The sequence below is a fragment of the Phaethon aethereus genome (assembly GCF_964289735.1).
Source record: "Phaethon aethereus genome assembly, chromosome: 7".
Lineage (NCBI taxonomy): Eukaryota > Metazoa > Chordata > Aves > Phaethontiformes > Phaethontidae > Phaethon > Phaethon aethereus.
Window position 1 is genome coordinate 27,585,362 of NC_138583.1, and position 12,529 is coordinate 27,597,890.

General features: G+C 45.3%; 1 protein-coding gene across 2 annotated transcripts in view; it reads right to left on the bottom strand.

The window, feature by feature from the left end:
- Positions 1-12,529, bottom strand: part of SH3PXD2A (SH3 and PX domains 2A) — a gene marked incomplete at both ends in the record, with an annotated part of 258,277 nt that overhangs the window by 86,315 nt on the left and 159,433 nt on the right. For both annotated transcript variants that reach the window (XM_082002289.1, XM_082002288.1), the window contains one exon: positions 1,051-1,079. In XM_082002289.1, the coding sequence (XP_081858415.1) occupies positions 1,051-1,079 (29 nt within the window). The remainder of the gene's footprint in view (positions 1-1,050; positions 1,080-12,529) is intronic.

The window sequence follows — 12,529 nt, forward strand, 5'->3', positions numbered from 1 at the left end:
AGTGTTTCCACTTAGCTTATTACAGGACTGCAGCTTAAAAGCTCTCATAATTAACCAACAAATCAATCTAGACAGTGACATTCATTGGAGTCCAGCATGTTACATTCATCTTCCCTTCCTTCCCAGAGACTAAGCCATTGCAGTATTTCTTCATCATCTTAAAAAGAAAGAAGAAAAAATCCTCCCCTCCCCTGAACACAGGCCAGAGTTTTCCAGGAGCTGCTATTGGTTTGAAAGGCCTTTCTTTGGATGCCCTGAATGCAACTTGGAGCACCCAAGACTCCAAATAAAGTCAATGAGAGTTGCAGGTGCTCAATGCTGCTTGGGGAAAAAATAAAAGAAGAAGAGAGAAAGCCCTGACACATCCAGCTCAGAGCAGCCAAACCCAGAGGCCCATAATTACATGTCCCTATTGAGAACACATCTGTAAAAATCACTAAGAGCTACAAGGGGAGGGGAAAAATTGGATTTATATAGTTTCAAATCAGGGTTTTACAGGATATTTGAATCCAGGATCTTAAAAACAAAACACCGAGCTACAGCCTTTGAGGCAGCCCAAACCCAGGCACAGGCACTGAGAACATTCTGCATCAGAAGCCTCACCAGAACCCTTGGAAAGGCAAAAAAAACCCCCTCAGACCAGAATAGACAAGCATTCCCTTCCAGAAAAGAGCCCCAAGTCTCAGGCTGCATTTTGACTGTTTGCTCAGATAAAGATTGACTTAGGAAAAAAATGAAAGAGAGAAAATTTAATACAATTATCTTCCCAGACTGAAGAAGAAGCCATCTAAACACAGTCAGAGGAGAGCAGTCATTTTAACTGCAATATTGTATAAGATAGGTTTCTTCTCCTCTCCAGTGCAAGGCAAAGAAACTGATGCCTGTCTCTAATAGGCTTCAGCAATAAAAAGTTTAACTGCTACACAATTTCATGCAACATAAGATAAAGAGAAGCTTTTTTTTTTTTTAAAAAAAAAAAGGGTAGGGGGGAACAGGACATGGGGAAGGTCCTCTGTAATCATGCAGTACATAGAAAGCCTGGCATCTTACCTGATCTTCTCTTTGAAGATCCATAGTCCCTGAAAAAAAGACAACAACAAATAGACATGGTTAGAGGTGGAAACAGTGCCAAGAGAACGGGTGCCTCCCCAATTTCCACCCATATGCTCAAGGGCTCATCCTGCGGGCTCCCTCCTTTAAAGAGGAGGTCAGGGCTGCAAGGCATTGACAGCAGGGGCTGGACGGATCCGGAGCAGCACCGGCTCATCAGCAGCCGCAGCTGGGGCTTCTGCAGCGCAGGGGCTGCGGGAGCATGTGATCAAGAGACAGAGCAAACCATCCACAGCCAGCAAGGCAGGGGAGAAGGGTGTCAGTTTTTCCCCTTTAAATTGAGCTATTAAATGCACGGCTACTGAATTAACCCCTGACGTTCCCCTGGAGAGGAAAGGGAATATTAACTGTTTGCCGCAGGGGTGCGGCTGCTACAGGCTTATCTGGCACTGCTTGCAGTCCTCTCCTTTCAGAGGCTAATTAATTTGTGAATAACCTCCAGACCTCTCCTAGTTATCTCTGACAAGCACTTATCTTCCGCAAATAAAAAAACAAAACAAAAACAAACACCTCAAACTTTGTCCTTTCTTCTTTCGTGCAGGATGGGGAATGCACCCTTACTTTCCTGTAGTGATTTCAAGGGTGCTGGTGCCTTTGCTTGAGGGAGAACAGCTGAAAGCTCAGACAGCTGCTGCAGAAGTGGGAAGAAATTACAGAAGGGAGCTGCGAGAACTGATGTGGGATAAGCAGAACTGAGGACAGAAATACTTCGCTACGGCTGTTCTTCCTCCCGGGGCCCTCCAGAGCCTCTCGGATCCAGCTCTGAAATGTTCTGCGCAGGCAGGAGCCCAGGCAATGACAGATTGGGCAGAGATGGCATGCTGTGCGGGTACAGTGCCCGTGGCACGGTCACACGCCACACCGGCAGCGTTAATGTTGGGAAAATCACCCGATGAACCCACTGTAGAGGCAGGCTATGTTTGCAGGAATCCCACCAGAGGGGCGGGCAGCAGCCTCTAAATTTCTGAGGGCCAGGTTGTCAGGAGAGGGGTTTTGTCCCTTTCAGCACGCTGTGTACTCTGGAGTAATCAAAGAAGGATTATCCCAATCTATTTATTTTATTTCAAGAGAGTTTGGGGGATCATCTGAAGAAACAACACGTTTTTGAGGGCAGAGGTATGTCTACCCATGAATTCTGTTTCTCCTAGCACTTTGCGTGCATCCCATGCCCTACATGTCTAGGATTTGCTTCAAGTGAGTAATAACTACTTGGGAGTTTTTTGCACCCTCTTTGAATTTTCCAGTGTCATTTCTACTTCAATTAGATGGTTGTTTTCTCAGCCATGTCGGCAGTTGTATTTGATGTGAAGATGCTACTGCTCATGAATAGGCTGCTTCTTCTACAGAAGTGATATCATGTGCAAATGTAATGCTTTTGGTGCCCAAAACGGAGATCCCTCAGAACACGCCAGGGAAGGCACAATCCCCAAAATGTAGTCCTCTGCCCCGGCTCCACTCCCACACCAGCCTGGAGCTTTGTGGTTGCTGTCAATACAGCTCTCTTGGCATGTGAAAGTCTGTGTTTGGTCCTGCCCTGAACTGCCTCTCTTCTGACAGCAGTAAACGGTGAGAAGGCGAAACCCTGCTGAGGTGCATACACATAATTTGCTTTAACCTAGTATCTTCATTGTGCACATGCTCGATGATCACTTCAATCACTTTTGCCTGTCCTGACCTTCTGCAGTGAAACTCCTGGACCTTCTCAGTACTACAGCTTGGAGTTGGGTTCAGCTGGGATTTCCCTCTGCAGCATGCTGCATCCCCACCTCCCCCTCTGTTGTGCAAGGCTGCACCCAGCTCTTGCAAATGTTGGCACTCATGAGGACCCTAGAAGGATGGCGTAGCTACACGCAATGCCTAGAAGAGAAACACAACCGTCCTTCCAGTCTTTGCCAGAAGGCCCTTAGCACACGTTTCCAGGGCAATCGCCTGCCGGCCAGCCATGCTGGGGATACCTCATAAGCATCCTAAGAGAGATCGGAGGTAAACAGAGCACGCGCAAAAGGGTGAAGACAAGCGGCATTAGACAGAGGCGAAGAAGCCTTCAGCCTGACTGAAGTTGCAAAAAAAACCCCAACCCAACTCCTTTTTGACACTTAAAAAATCACCCAATTTACGCAATTAGAAATGGGGTATTGATGGATTGCTATGGTTAATAAGCAACCAAAAATGGATAAAGGTGTTGCTGAACGTCTTTGCCCACCAGATCAGGCCAAAGTTGGTACCCAAGTTTGGAAAGTACGGTAGAAGATGATTTGGCTGTGCTTTCTCTGTGCAACGGTGGCAAACACCACAAAAGGCTCAGAATTCAAATCTCCATCCTGGATGCTCTCCCACATCTTTCAGCCCAATCTGTAGCTGGTTTTAGGGCTTGTGTGACTGACTGCAGTAAGGCTTTAAATGAGGCTTGTTCTTTTAATTCTAAAGCATAACCCATCCATGCGATGTAAAGAAGGTAGAGGTTAAAAATAAAGGAAAATTTTGAAACTGTTTTTTCTTTCTACATGCAGATCATAGGATGACAAGAGATATTACTCCATAAAGAACTTTTTAACTTTTTTTTTTCCTGTTCAGTTCCTCATCTTCTTTCTTCCACAGCAAAAGCACATCATTTATGGAAGCGTACTTGCTCTTAAGTTTCTTCTCACAAGCCCTGCAGTGGGCTGACATGTTCCACATCACACCACTAATGCAAGCACAGAGCACTGTCCTTGATATGATGTGGCAAGCCACATTTCTGGTCAACAGCAAACATGGTGCCAACAGCAGCAGTAACCTGCTGTGGGCTAAATGTGGGCCAGGAGCTCTGGTCCAGTGAAGCCCATCATTGCTTCTCTCATGGCTTGTGCATGGTGAAAACAAAGCTTTAGGTTAGTTTGAAGAGGGAAAAAGCCCCTTACTGTCACTGCAAAGTGCATAGCTGAGCAATTTAGGGTCAGCTGCAAGAGGATGAAGCAGCAAGTAGCTCTCAGGGATGTCCCTTTGAGATCAGGAGGGTAACTACCACCACCAGAGGATCCAGAGTGTATTCAAATGCTTGAAGGCAATTGAACTTAAAACTTCTGGTCTTAGTTTCTATTCTTAAGCACAAGACCATCCTTACAGCAGAAATTAAATGATCATTACAAAACATTTATTTGAATCACACACCCCCACCCAACTCATGAGGCTCACTCAAAAAAAAAAAAAAAGGGCAAACAGTCAACCTATTGGGCAAATTTTAATCTTTTCATTTATTCTTTCTGTAAGTTTTAAAGTCAAGTTTTATCAGATCCTGATTTTGGAGATTCTGAAGTCCATGTACCCCATGTCTCCCTGTCTTGTCACTTTTTTGTACACCCACATTTCACTCATAAAATCAGGACAAAGCAATATCAAATAAAATGGCACTTGAAATAAAATCCTTATCTCCCCAGCCAAAACTTGTTCCTCCCAGTGAGGGTGGGAAAAAATATTACTGCTGAAATAGAAAGCAAGGAAGGTATAGCAAATAATATCTGTGGCTGTGTAAAGTACTCTTTGTATGCATACTCTTCTCCTCTTTTCTGCTAATGAAGAAATGCAATAGCAGCAGAGCAAGGAGCCCTGCCTGACAGACACCATGTTTATTTTTTATGTCCTATTATTCTGCATGTGATTCATTGATGTCTTTTCCCTCTCCCAAGTGACAATAAAGTGAACACCTCTCAGCCTCACTATTTTCAGAGGAGCATTAATGTGAGGCTGAAGTATTGGAATATGTCTCCAAAACAATAAAGGAAATTCTTTAGTGGTTTCTCTTAACTGTAACAACTTCCAAGCAGAAACTCTGATCTTCTCCTGCAATACAGACTGCACCTGGCACACAGCTAGCCCTTGCCAGGCAAGAATCCTGGCCTTGAAGAAGGAAAACCTTTCCAAGGAAAGGTACAATGAATGTCACATCTGCAGCTACACAGGGAAGCTCACTTTCTCTTCAGCTCTTGCTCTCTTTATCTTTTTATTTTTAGATACACACATATTTCCATTCTTCTTCCATTTCTGCATGAGAACAGACAGCACCACCCTAATTTCCCTTCTAGCCACAGCTAAAAGAATAGCAGTGAAACCAGCATGTGGAACTAAAAATAGCTCTGGCAGGTCCCTTCTTCATTAGCCAGGATCACTCCATACTGAACAAATGCCTTTCACAAAAATAGCATATTTCTAGCCTTTTTCATATTAGAATATAGCAATTTTGTCTAAAGTCTTCCTGTGGGGCACCACCTTTAGCTGACACTGAACCTCATTACTGGCAAGGAAAGTATTTCCTGCTGCTAACGATATTAAAATACTGCTGGTGCCAAGCACGTCACACAAGCTGGACATGCTCTTCTTTAATGAGAAAGGAGACAGAGGCTGGATCTCCTTTCTCATCAGCATTACACCAGGATAATATTACTCATTTGAACTCCAGCAATGAATGTGAAAGGAAGATGAGAAGCGTTGCTATAGAGCTGATTGCCTCGTTATCACATTAAGCTATCCACAGTCAGCCTGGAAATTTGTAAAAGACAAAAATATCTTATGTCATTGAATTTATATGTCACTTGCAATCTGATTTAATTATGAAGGTTATATTAACAATGTTATGGAAAAGTTTTATGGCACATCCTTTCCTTAGGGACTGACTTTGCTGCTGTATTCAGTGGGAGTCAATAAACATTGATGTGTGTGCGCGTGTGTTTTCATCTATTTAAATACATAGGGATATACATGAACAAGGAAAGGCACAACGGTAATGTGAAGTTTAACAGATGAGGAATATCCTGACCTTTGTTCAATAAAGCCCAAGAAATGTTCCAAACAGAGGAGAAGACTGGAGGTGACCAGGTGCGTCTGCAACGGACTGTGCCTCTCTTTAGCCGTGCTTCTAATTCAGTTCGATTTGTACCCGCCCCAGAGGGTTTCTCCTGCATCTCCCACGGAGATCTGGCAAGTCAGCAGAAGCCTCCTGCAGGAACCAGGAGAGTTTGCAGAGCCACAGCGCATCAGCGGAGGGGCCGCGGGGCTGCGAGCTGGCTGCGGCGCAGCTCCCTCCCGGAGGCGACGTAGTCGGGCCGGGAACCTCATCCCTGCGGCACCCGCCACCCAAAGGCTCTTCTCCTAAAAGCCTCTCCCCTTCGCCACAGGACGGCAGAGCCAGCAAGCTCGCTCCGTGGGATTCCCCCTTTCTCAGACACGTCACCTTTTAGCCGGGGGCCTCTGCCTGTCAGTAAAGCAAGGCTCGGCTTCAACTCATTTAGCAAATATTTCAGACAACCGTGAGTTTCAACCGCGAGAGAAAACAATGCCTGCAAAGCATGAGGAGCTGTCAGACCCAGGGAGGAGCATGGCTGGGGGAGCTGCACAGCAGACATTTCATCAGGCAGACAGAAGCTAAAGGGAGAGTAAATCATCTTTCTGTCTGTTTCTCAGTGTTTGCTGTCCAAAGGAGATGAGACAGTGACAAACCCCGAGTAACGGAGGTCAATCTGTATCCTCTAGAGTATTTTAATACATAAATTAAAATTGTTTCGTATCTGTTGGCTTTTGCTAATTCATGTTTAAATACATTGTAGACGTTTATGTTCCCATGCTCCTCAGTTCCTAAAAGTGTCTAGTGGTGTGGGCAGGCTGTGGTGGAGATACATGACATTTCAAACAAACAACTCGGATTATCATGTAATCGCCAATGATTTGCCAGGCAGATTGAAATCACAGAAATGTTTTAACAAGAAAGTCCACTCTCTTCCCAGCACTCATACGGTTTGCAGTCAGTAACGAAGACTGCGTTTTCACAAACTACTTTTCCTAGCGCTATCAGATTCTGTGGCAGTGTTTTTAAAGGAAACCAATACAAAAATACTTTGCTACTGCTCTTTACACGTACGGAAACCTGAGCCTTGAGAATATATTTGCATCTTGAAACTCTCCTAACTGATCTTCCTCAACAGCCAGACTGACATTTTCTATCTGAGACAAGACACAAAATCAAGTGTGACCGAGAACTGTCACTAGGTGCCTGCCTGTCGCCAAGGCCTGTGGCTGGAGGAGCACCCGAACACTTTAATACTATACAAACATACAGGAGCTATATGGAGAGTGCCGAGTTTAACCATGTGCAGGAAGGTATCTCCATTCCTACTGAGCTCTGAGACCCATATGGCACGTAATAAGCAAAATGAACACAAAATCAAACACATGGATGCATAGAGATACATGTTTTCCCCCCTCTAGCACTCCATCCTCTGAAATCATAAAAGCCCAGCTGATCTCTTCCCCGAGCCAAATAAAAGGATGAAGGCTCTTTTCCTTCTTCTTTTTTTTTTTTTAGAAAATATTCTGCTCATTTCCTGATATAAATCGTTGCATTGTGGAACCCTCTGGAGCATGAATCTGTCCTTTCTGAACAGAGGTCGAGCTTTCCAGCCCTGTCAGAAAAGGACCCATTGTGGCGATCCCAAGACTCCAGAATTCCTTGCCGTGAGCAAAAGGGACTTGAGGGGCACGAAGAAAATCTGGCGACCTGACTTCAAACCCAGGCATTTCTTGCTGTCTGGAAGCAGTCTCTGCTTGCTGCTGAGAAGGGTAAGCCACTGTTGTGCAACCAGCTCCTTAAGAGAATGGAGACAACACAAAAGAGAGAATTTTGCCTTCCTGCCACCTGTCTGTTGTCTTCACAGTGTGGCCGTAATGCTGGCATAGAGCAAACAGCACAGCTTTATATACTATATACTTCTGGTTAGGCTACAGTAATTTTCTCTGCATCATATAATGGTGGCCCAGTTTGGCTCACCAGGACCCAGCTGAAGGTCCTGATTTAGTGCTGACTTCTGACAGCTCCCTTAAACCCAACAAAGTAAAAGTTAACCCAAGTTCTCCCTGAGAAACTCCAAGCACAACACTGGAAACTAATCTACAAGCGCAGAAGAGATCCTCCCTACATCAGTAACCCTAGCTTGCACAGAAAAGCCAAGGTTGGAAGGAGATGGACACTGCCTCCTCTCCAGCAATGGTCCCGTGCACCTGAATCCATGGATTTGTATCATGAAGGGGAGGTGCAGGACAAGGAAAACCAGTGTCCTCTGTTCTGCACTCAGAGGATCGTGGAGATTAGCCCCGCACAGCACAACTTGAGCTCTGCCACCAAGTCCAAGGTGCCAGGGATGCGGGCAGCTCCAAGATAAACAACATCCCCATGGACCATCTCAGCCTCATGCAGACCCACAGTGTTTGGAGGTGGCTGTCACCATTTCTTTTTTTGCATAGAAAGGGTGTAGAAGGATGAGAGATGGGTTTGAGGCATCCCTTCCCTAAATGACTGGGGAATGTCACAGATTTCTGTCCCAAGATTCCTCAGCGGTGAAGCTGATCGCTCGGCTCCAGAGTGCAGCTTCAGTATTTGGCTCAGGCTGAAGAAATGCAGAATTAGCCTCTTGAATTTTTCAGAGTTGTATTTTTTTATGATGAGATTATCCTCCTGGAGGAAGAGAGGGCTTTGGAATTGCACATTCAGCATTTCACTAGGCCGTGAGATGCGGGGCAGGGTGATCTGACAGTGAAGCCCAGCCTCTCCGACACGAGGGAGAGACGGCTCGGCACAGCCTGGAAGCTGCAGGACACCGGGGCAATGAGCTAACGCCATGTGACCCTCTACTGCAAGGCTTCAGCGGCCTTGAAAAAGACAACACGAATGTTTATAGCAAGCTCTTTCCTGGAAAGAAGTATAAAAACAAGATCTTGCCTAAGAGTCACATTCTCATCTGTTTTTGTTTTACCCTGTTTATTCCTTCAGATGGCAAATTTCTCCGCAGGACAGAAAAATGTATTTACCTTAGCAAGAACGCGGGGTGGAGGTGCTCTTTACCTCCTTTAAACTGACCTTGCTTGTCCCTTGTGGGGAGGCCAAATTTATCTCTGTCTTACAATGATCAAGCATGTGTCACTTTATTATAGTCTTTACAGCATAAATGCTGAGTGATAAAAAGAAGGTAATAAAAACTAATCATTCTCATGTGCAGCTTTTCCAGTTGTGCTCTTCACTTTGGGATTTTATTACATACATCTACACGCAGATAGAATATATGTTTAAAAGATGCATCTAATCACAGTTACAAATCAAGTACTGAGTATCAGAATCGTAAATTCAAATGTACTTTTTGGGCTAATGAGCTTGCATGTATATCATATGAATCTGATTAAGAGCTTAAGAAGACAGCACAGGCTTTGAATCTTTACTTCATTTTTTTGAGCCCTTCCTAATTTGAGGGTGGGCCCCTCAAATTCTAGTTTCCGTAGGACAGTTGGGTCCAACCTCTGATTGGCAACCACATAGTCCAGCTGGGTTTCTAAATTGCAGCCCAAATGATGACTCTAAGAAAAGGGCCTTTGCTGTCTCTCTCCAGGGACACCTTCCTTCTGCTGTTTCAGACTAACTTTGCCTGGAGCTACATGTATGGTGCACAGCCACTGTCTCCTCCATCCCACGGTGGCACTGCCCCACTACGGACAACCCCCCCAAAAGGAGACACTGCCCGCCAAGTTGTGCCAGCTCACAGGAGGCAGGATACCACCATCTCTGTCAGAGCGTGCATGGAGACCAACAGTGTCACCCCCAAAACTCTCATCCCAGAGTTCTTGGAAAAGGAAAGAGGGAAGGAAGAGGAAAAAACTTGCAAGTTACAGATTTCCAAGCCTCAACCCCAGGTCCAGACATAGCTTGTCCAAAAAGGCTTTTGCCACTGAATTACTGCACCATGAAGAATAGTTGGAGCACAGCAGTTTAAATCCTAAGAGAAGCGCTTCTGCATGCAACGCAGCTGAATCATGGTACTCACCGGTGTTAGATGTTGTAATCACCAAAACTAGGCATGGGTTCAAAAAGCAATGAGATAAATTCATGAAGCAAGGATAAATGGTGGCTATTGTACTCCATGCTCTGGGTGCTTTGACCCAAAAAGTCCCATAACTGCTGAATGCCAGAAGCAGAGAGGTTACACAAGGGAATCTCACTCTGTATTTGCTTTGTTTCTTGTATTGGCTTTAAGCCACTGTTGGAGACAGGAGGCCAGATGGGGCCCTGGTCTCACCTAACTGTGGCCTTATAATATATCCTCCTGCAAAAGATCAGACTGGATTAGGATAAATTACATCCAAATCACACTGTGTTACTCAGCACATTAAATTGTCCTTAATCATATACTTTGATGGTCTAGATTCCTGCCTAAATTTACCTCCTGTGCATATTTCTGTGCCTATTCTGTTGAAAACACTCCTGAATTTCAACTATACATAACCAAGCTCTAATGAAAAGCCCGTAAGGCTCTTGATCAAGCTTTAATAGGACTCATCATGAGGACATACTCTGCTGTGGCAAAATGCTTTCCTATCCCGTCTCTTTCAGAAATGTTTTGTGAGCCTTTAAAAGCAATTTAGCCCTGATTTATGTCAGCAAAGTGATTGCTGTTGCACATGTGAGTTACAAGAAAAGGGCTCTCATCTCAATTTGCTATACTGTTCAGGAAATCAGTTATAAATGCTGCAGTGCCTTCAGTGTCTCTGACTTCAATGCAGCGGAAACTAGCGATTTGAGCAAATACTTCATCATTCCCAATTCTCCCATACGCCGCATCCAGTACTTGAAAAGAGACAACCTATAGGATATTTTTTTTGTAAAGGGTACTAAACTTCCCCTGTCTAAGCTGTTTACCTAAGCTGTTTCCAGAAGATATTCATGGAAAGAAACATACAATTCTTGAACAGAGAGCATATGAAACATGTTGATGACTCTCTAATAAATCGAGTATGCATTCAGTAGGACTGAGTCACCTCATCACAAGTTTAGAGAGGAGGGATGTAGAAATGGTGACTAAGCAAGCTCACGCAGTAAGCCAGGGGAGCAACAGCAACCCAAAAGTTTTGATGGCCTGACCTGACCTGCCAGTGGCATCCAACCACCCTCAGGCATAGATTAGAGCAGGTCTCTTCACCCAGGAGACAGATGCTCGTAGAAGGACAGGAGCCATCACAAAGCGCCCGTGGCCAGGAGGTGTATTGCCAGTGGTGGTCCTACCACCACTGCTGCTGGTTTGCTTATGGTGTTGCTGAGTAAAGAAACACCCCAAAATCAATTAATCCCTGAAGCAAAGGATCTCAAACAGCACATTGACTCTTCTCCCACATTTCCATATGCCAGAGAGAATAATGATGGTAACTACTAGGAAAATAAGGAACAGTTTTCTGTGAAGTCTCTTCTGTTGTCCAGTTTGAATCTCCTGTACCAGTTTGTGGTCATTGCTCCTGTTTGTATTGTTTGCTGCTACCAGCAAGAGTTTGATTCCCACATCCTTGCAACTCCCCTTCAAGAAGCTGTAGGTTGCTATTAGATCACGCCATTACCTCCCCTTTGCCAAACAAGTAACAGAAACACAACAGAAATATCCACCAATCTTTTCTTCCATTTCTTCTCCTCATCTTGGGGCCGAGGGACACGAGAAACAAACAGTGACCCAAACAACAGCAGTCTGGGCTGCCTTCCACATGCTTTCCCCTCCTGCTTTGTGGGAAAGCCCTTGGTACAAGCAATCCCCTCAATACACATACCCTCATTGGGCACGTCCCACTGGTGAGCACAGCTCCCCATGACAAATCTGCAGGGGCTGGTGACACCGAGCCCTGGGGAATCCCACAGGAACAGGGCCCTGGAGGGAGCCCGTTGGGAAGGCAACGCAGAAGAGACTCCTGTCTGCCCTTCTCCTTTTGACTGCCCAAGCCGCGAGGATACCTACTCACAGCCTCCCCCGAACGCTCTCCTGTGCCCCACACCAGCTTCAAAACCACCCCATGGTGGGCACCGGGCCTTGGCATCTCTCACCGAGATTCCCCACAGCCCATCCCAGTGCGCGGCGCAAGCGCTGGCACCAGCCCACACACTGGAGGCTTGCAGAGGGAATTCCCAGGCTGCCACTGGCATTTTTGACATTTTAAAGGCTCTAAATTAGCAAAGTAAGAAATGAGTTACAGGCATTTCCAGACATGGCCCAGGCCCTGCTAGACCTCCGAGCTCCCAGTATAAAGGAGAGCATGCCAGATGCTTGGTATTATACAATTTTGCATTCCTTTCTGGTGCTGTTCTTACAGTGTCTAGCACTTCTGCATACTCATCTGGCTTTTTAGCAACAAGTTGCTTGGACCTCTCTGTCTTGCTGCTCCTGCTACGTGTCCAAGGGCAGTAGGACCTGAAAGATTAAGACCTCAGTATGCATAGACAGCAGATGGCTATTGCATGTGTGCTTACTTTGCACTGCTAAATACTCTATTGCCCTAGCTAGTTTTACATCCCCTTTTAGTGGTAGATCTCTCTCCTGACTTTTTAAAATCATCTGTTGTACATATGGCCCAAAGAATGGTAAATATTTTT